General features: G+C 49.8%; 1 protein-coding gene across 2 annotated transcripts; it reads left to right on the forward strand.

Moving 5' to 3' along the window:
* Window positions 1-205: 205 nt before the first annotated feature.
* Window positions 206-6,669, forward strand: MGST3 (microsomal glutathione S-transferase 3). Of its 2 annotated transcripts, none has more exons than XM_080623736.1 (6): window positions 206-297; window positions 2,975-3,098; window positions 4,167-4,240; window positions 4,853-4,910; window positions 6,009-6,081; window positions 6,443-6,669. In XM_080623736.1, exons 2-6 carry the CDS (start codon window positions 2,982-2,984, stop codon window positions 6,550-6,552), a joined length of 432 nt encoding a protein of 143 aa, XP_080479862.1. In that variant the 5' UTR covers window positions 206-297; window positions 2,975-2,981; the 3' UTR covers window positions 6,553-6,669. The 2 variants fall into 2 exon arrangements, with proteins under 2 accessions (XP_080479862.1, XP_080479863.1); XM_080623737.1 differs by lacking the exon at window positions 206-297 and adding an exon at window positions 308-371.
* The last annotated feature ends 259 nt before the right edge of the window (window positions 6,670-6,928 follow it).

Here is a 6,928-nt window from a genome sequence, read left to right on the forward strand (position 1 = left end):
GGGGACGCATATGCAGAACTAACGGGTAGAACAGATACTCCCCTCAGCAAACTTCATGGCGGCTTTCTGCACGGCAAAACCCTCCCCAGAGCCACGTGAATCCGCGTTAAATTCACCTCAAACTACAATCGAAAGCCCCACGAAGTCGGTGGCACCGCCCCGCGCCGCCTGCAGCGACGGGTCGGGCACTGCGGGGTCCCGCCTGCAGGCGGTGCCGCGGGCAGACCCGGCCCTGAGCGTGATCCCGTTTCCGCCTCCGAACGTGCCTTGCTCGGGTCCTTTGCGTGGCGCTCCAGGGTGAGTGCGGGCCGTCGATCCCCAGCTCGGCCTTCCAGCATCGGGGAACGCGGTGGGGAGGGAGCTCAGGCGGAGTGAGTGCTCCGAATGCATGCTTATTATGTGACTGTCCTGATAGATGGCACAAAAAAATACAGCGGGCGCCGTGACCCTCCTCCCTGACTTCCCCTTCCCCCCGGGAACAGTCTTCGGGGAGAAGCGTCTGCAGGGTGAACAGGGTGCGGCGGGGCCTTGTCTGCACCGCGGCATGGTCAGCTTGCTTAGAGCCTGACCCTAGCCGCGGGGCTTGCAGACTGCCTGTGGAGCTAAGCCTGCGCGCTCGCCTGCTGACAGAGAGGTCGAAAGGCTCTCCTGGGTTGAGAGAAAGCCTGAGCTTTTGTCGGGTAGTCCAGGCAGAACCCAGGCGCTGGTCTGCACGGTGCGACTTGCTGAGGTTTGCTGACTCACAGTAACTGTAGTGTTATGGCAAACTTGATCTCCTTGATCTGCAGTAAAAGCATCCCCTGGAGCAGTTCTGCTACAGCTCCTCGTCAGTGCTGTGTCATGCTCCAGAATATCCTGGTCGTGTGGCCCTGGCCTGAAGCATCCCTGCATGGAAGATACAAATTCAGTCTTGTGCACCATGCAGCAGAGTCCTTGCAGCTGCAGACAAAGGCTGCTGAGATGTTCGAGGGAACAGAATCCAGAAATAGGCACTAGGCATGCAGTCAGAGGGTGAAAGTCCTGTTGACTTTGGAGTGCTTAATGCAGCTTCAAATTACTAGAGCAAAAGTTTCAGGTGTGGTTTTATACCAACAGGGTAAGAGTAGCAACTTTATAATATACCTGGCTTAATGCTTGCTATGGCGTTTGCTGTGAAGATGAAACTTTATACTATAATTTAGAACTGTGAAGATAAAGTGCCTGGTTCTTGCTGGCTGGCAGGTGTTCTCCACCAGCTTTGTAATTTGAAAGGAGAAATGTGACCATCAACTTACTCTATTGAGTGGGAATATGTGCTGTTTCCAGTGTGCCATCTGTCAGGTGCTAACCTCTATTACATGTCGGTTCAGCTGACTTTTCTTCATTACTTTAGGATTTCAATGTTCTTATTGATAATTGTATATCAGACTTCATGTGGACAAAGCTAGCTGTTGTCTTCATCTTGCTCTATTGATAATAATCCCTTTGCAAATGAGAAATAAAACCTGCTGATTCCTAAGATCCCTTGGAGGGGAGGGGGGCCAGTGCTGCTGCACTAGGAAGGCTGTTTGCACCGGTTCCATGAGGTGGCCCATTTTCCCCCGCACTGACAGTTTGTGCTGTTGGGATAGTGCAGGAGACACCAAAACCTCATTATATCATGGAGGTACTGGATGAAGATAGGCATCAGCTGGGTTTGGCTTGGAGAGGGAATCATTTCCATGCTGAAGAGAGGTCTCTGCTGTTTTCTGCTGTGCTCATCATGCAGCACTGTCTTGGGTCACACAGACAAGATCTGAGGTTTGGGATTGTGCAAAAGGACCCATGGCAGATGGGTATGGGGAAGGACCCTTGTGCTCACTTGCAGCCAGGGAGGGTGGCAGGGCGCTTGGTGTTGAGCAGCTCCCAGCAGTGCAGGCTGGACCAGCAGAATGGGCAGCAGGAAGGAGGGGTAAGCATGCAACAAAGCCTTGCTGCAGGGCAGTGTGGCAGGGCTGCTGGATGCACCTTGTGCTTCATGCTTCTGTCTAAGGCTTGCACAAGGAAGTGCAGAACCATTAAAGGAAAACCACATGGGCCCTGGCATCTCCTGGCTGGCAGACTTGCTTGTGCAGATGTGGGTAAATGCTAGCAGCTGCATGTTGTTGCAGGCTGTTCACTGACTTGTGACCCTGAGAGGGTCCCTCGAAGCCATGGGGCTGAGCATCACTCATCTGGCCAGTGCCTCTTTACCAAAAAGGTTTGGTGGATATTGCTATTGTGGTGGGGTTTATTATTGTTTTATTATTGACCTTAGCAGTACAAACTAACTATTCATGTAGCCCAGGTTCTTTCAGCTCAGGGGATTTCTGAGCTAGTGTGTGTTTGTTTGTATTATAATTCCCAACTTACCTCTTATTCCCAGAGCTTGCCTAGTTTCTCCTTGAGTTTATGAAAACTGCCTGCATTGGCAGCATCCCTCAGCAGAGAGTTCCGCAGGTCTGCTTTTCACTGCATGAAACAACACCTCTTTTGGTTTTTTTCAGATCTGTTTCCTGACTTCATTTGGTAGCCCCTAGCCCTGGTGTTGAAGTGGTTATGAACAATCAGTTCCTGTCCACCTCTCCAGAGCATCTGGGCAGGCACAGCACAGTCAGTGTCAGTGAGTTAATAGGACTTAGCCAGCCACAGCCAGAGCTGATAGAACCTACTGTTGGCTGTAGTCATGCTTTGAGCCAGAGGCAAAACTAGGGTGCTCCATACACCACCTCCCACCAACACGCCATTTTAAGGCTTACTTGACAGGAATTGTTCAGAGAGCCCTTGGTTTGTGCTGCTTAATAGCCAGCAGGCACCAAGAAAAAATTCTTCAACTCTGTTTTCCTTCAGCCAGTCTCTGTGCTGGGAGGTCTTGGGTCCATATTCAGCAAGTCATCCACATACATACCTGCATGTGTTGAGCTGACACTTCTCCAGTCACACCCTGAAGTAGTAACAAGCTCTCTTTCTCTGACAGCACCAGCATGGCTGTTCTCTCCAAGGAGTATGGCTACGTCATCCTGACAGGGGCTGCCAGCTTCGTCTTGGTCATGCACCTTGCGGTGAAAGTGGCCAAGGCTCGCAAGAAGTACAACGTGGAGGTGAGTGCTCAGGCTGAGGGAACGGGAAGGTTGGAGCCAGTCTGCAGGAGATGTTGCAGACAAGCTAGGTGACACCTTGCTTATTTTGGGTGATTTGCCAACATTTCCTGCCCCACCACATGGATGTAGAACGAGAGCTGCCATTCTGGCTTTCCAGACTGGAGCAGATGGCATGACAGAGCTTGGGGTTTGAGACATGAGGTGATTGGCACCAAGCTGATACAGCTGGAAGCACAAGGCTTTGAGCTTAGAATCAATGATGAACAAGAAACTGCACATCCCTTTTTCCCCTGCAAAGAAGGCTGATGCAGCATTTGGGCAAAGGGATAATAGTGGAAAAAAAGTGACTGGAGGGTTTCTGAAACTCAGGGGCATGTGAGCCCTATCATAAGAAGACTTCCAAAGTGATCTTCCCTCAGCATCCCTTGAGGAGCCTTTGAGCTTGGCAGGGCTGTGAGATAGGTGGGGGCAGCCAGTCCTGTCCATGAGTCAGGATGATGGCATGCAGAGGCTTCTGCACCACTTGGCTCCAGCACAAATGCTTCTTTATGGGGATTCACAAGCAGGGGTGGGCACAAGGTCAGCCCTGGGCATGAGCTGCAGGCCACGGGACCTCTTGGGGTGACACCTCTCCTACTGCATGAAGTCAGGGTTACAGCAAACATGTCCTCCCAGGGCTGTTCCTGGGTGATGGGCTGTTGCCAGCTCCTCAGCAGAGATGTGGGGGCACGTCTTTGGTAAGGGTGCTTTGTTCTCCTCTCCAGAGATAGGATCTAAACAGGGAGGTCACACAGTGCCTGGCTATCTTCTGTTCAAAGCAGGGGACTGTTATTTTGCTCAGGGAGCTCAAGAGCAGCCTGGGGCAAGCAATTTCAACAAAGCATTTGCGGGATGCAGGGCAGGAGACAGGCTCTAACTTGCCAGTACAAGTCAGTTCTGCAAGCAGTCAGGGGGCACTGGAGTTTCCAGGGGGAGGTGCGGCAGGGCTTGTTCCATTGCTAGAGAACAGGCTTCTGAGCCCAGACTGCATTTGCTCATATTTTGCTGCTACTTTATTCTTGTTGGCAGTATCCAACCATGTACAGCACAGACCCTGAACATGGGCGTATGTTCAACTGCATCCAGCGTGCACACCAGAACACGTAAGTAACATGTATGCATGCAGGCCTTGGAGACAGACCAGATTGTGTAGCAGGCCCTACAGCTAGAGACTCACTGCTGCCAAATGCTTAGGCTCATCCTCAGTGCTTGAGGAAGACACACTGCTGTGTAACACTTAGCAGTAAGGCCATGCTGGCTCTTTACCATGCCTTAAACCATGAGACAGGGCTGTGAAGCAGCCTCCTCTTCCCAGTGTCTGGCTTTTTGCCTCCACAGGTGGATCTAGACACTAAAAATCTTGTTTCTGGAGAGTCCATCTGGGGGCTGCTGAAGGTCTCCCTGGGAGTAGGCTGAAGTCCACCCAGCTATGCTAGACCAGGCTGCAAAAACACATCAGAGGAGTGCTGGAAGTAACAACTCCTAGGTTAGCTGATGGTAAGTAGTATTTAGCAGGGGCTTAGGGCACAGAAAATCTGTGCATGCTCAGATTTCTTCTTTCCTCCATCTGTGGCCGCAGCATCAAGCATGGAGAATTGTAACAGTCAGGCCCAACAAAGACCTTGGCAGGTGATGCTCACAGCTTGTGCATTTCTGGAGTTTGCTCTTTGTAAGCAACTTGAGCACAAACATAACCTCCTTGCTTTTATTTTCAGGTTGGAAGTTTACCCTGTCTTCCTGTTCTTTTTAGCCACCGATGGAGTCTTTCACCCAGTAAGTGACACTGCAGTGCCCATCTGTATGACTTGTTCCCTGACTTGGGAAGGGTGTGATGCAGCAGGCAGCTTCACTAGCCACATCATGCTTCACAGCTGTGCCCCTTTTGAAAATGCAGTTGTAGAGGTCTTGTGCAGAGAAATCACAAGTATTTAATAAACTTGTTCCTGCTACTTCAGGTATTAGACCTCTTTCCTACACCCAAGGCTGCCTTGTTGGACAAAGAGAAGCATTCACAGCCTCCAGTCCGTGAGTGGAAGGGCCCCTCCAATCCTGCCTGTTTTTCCAAGGCCTGCAGGGTCCTGCTGGGCTTACATTAGTGCTACTCAGCAGCTGGTTGTGTGGATGACAAGAATGCTTTTTCCCCTTATCTAAACACACTTTCATGAGGAGTTTTATCTGATAAGAATAGATGGGGAACACTGTGATCTTTCCACTCACTGCCCCCACCAAAGGAGGTGTGTGAAGGCTCAAAAAAAGCCTGGATTATTTTCCACTGAAAGATGTAGACAACTCAGGAGGAGGCAGGCATGTGGGAGAGGCCAAAATCAGTAGCTCTTTCTTTGCCACCAAGAGACAAATCAGGTCCTTCTTGAATTTCTTTTCAAAGAGGGAAAAGTAGCATAGACAAATCTGACAAACTGGAGTCACATTGCAGCAAGCTCCAAGTGGGAACTTGTAACACCCAAACCAGAAAAATGTGTGCATCTCCTATAGGCTCTGAAGCAGGGCTTGGGACAACAGCTGCCTCCAAGATCCTGGCACTTGGTGTTGCTCATTAATTGGACAGTGCTGCTGCCTGTACGACTTACCCATGTCTTGCTTGGGAGGAGCTGTACTGCAAGAGCAAGGCTCAGCAGCACATTGCATGCTCTCTGCCTAAAGGTGTCATGAAAGTGACTCCTCCTATACAAAACTCAGTCTAGCGCACTGTATCAGTCACCCACCTCCCCCTTGCTGACTCTCAGGTGTCCTAGCAAGGTCAGGACCCTTGCTGTAATTGGTGCTTGCTTCTTTGAAGCAGAGCTGCTAGAATACCTAAGCACATGCAGGCAGCATGTCTCCAAAACCTTAATGCTTCTCCTTTCTCTCTAGCGGATTGCCACAGGGCTTGGCCTCACCTGGATCGTTGGAAGACTCCTTTATGCCTACGGTTATTACACAGGAGGTAGGTCTTTAGTCTGCAGCACGCAGCAGATGCTTGGAAACTCAAGTCTCCTGCAGTGGCCTCAGAGGTTTTTACTCCAGCTCACACTAAAGAGGCAGCATAAAGCTTCCAGTCAGGGTATAGAGAAAAGGGTGCAGGTCCACAGGCTGCTAATGCTGCAGTATGCTCTTCCTACTGATGGGAAGAGCACTAGAGTCTAACAATAGTACAGACTGACAGTAGGTACATGGCCTGAGCTGGTGCCTGCTGGTTTGCCTTGTGATTTATCTTGAGTTCCTGCTTCCTCTTTAATTTTCAGTATGGGCTCTTCCTCCAGTGATGGGCTGCTGAACTGACCAAACATGTTGTCTTCTTTTTTCAGAACCGAAAAACCGAAGCAGAGGGGCCATTGGTTCACTTGCACTCGTTGGGATGGTGGGCACAGGTGTGTATTCAGCTTTCGAGCACCTCGGCTGGATCGGCAAGAACTAACTGACATCATAATGGCTACCTGGGAAATTAAAGGGATTTTTAGTTTGTTTTCTTGTAGAACATTTCCTGTTTCTTGTTAGGGTTCTTTTTGCCTTTCCTCATTCAATAAAATGAAGTTGTCAATTCTGTATTTTCATTCTAAAGATACAGAGGGTTTTCTTAAGAAGTTTGCAGAATGCCAGAACAACTCTGGTTTTGTAGACTCATAGAAGTCTGCCTGTCACACAGAGATGTTCTAGCTTTTATGATTTCAGTGACTGAAAAGCCATCTTACAACTTGTTTAACCCATACAGCAACAACCCTATTTCTGGACCTCTCAATTCATGTCACAATACAAGAATATGTTCCAAACAGAGTTAATATTTATTTGATTGC

The sequence above is a fragment of the Psittacula echo genome (assembly GCF_963264785.1).
Source record: "Psittacula echo genome assembly, chromosome: 7".
Taxonomy (NCBI): Eukaryota; Metazoa; Chordata; class Aves; order Psittaciformes; family Psittacidae; genus Psittacula; species Psittacula echo.

What these genes read in the sequence shown, in the direction of transcription:
- MGST3 (XM_080623736.1), top strand. Translation starts at nt 2,982, where the DNA reads ATGGCTGTTCTCTCCAAGGAGTATGGCTACGTCATCCTGACAGGGGCT. An exon ending in CAGCGTGCACACCAGAACAC is followed by an intron (nt 4,241 to 4,852) that starts GTAAGTAACATG and finishes TTTTATTTTCAG; the next exon opens with GTTGGAAGTTTACCCTGTCT. An exon ending in CTACGGTTATTACACAGGAG is followed by an intron (nt 6,082 to 6,442) that starts GTAGGTCTTTAG and finishes TTCTTTTTTCAG; the next exon opens with AACCGAAAAACCGAAGCAGA.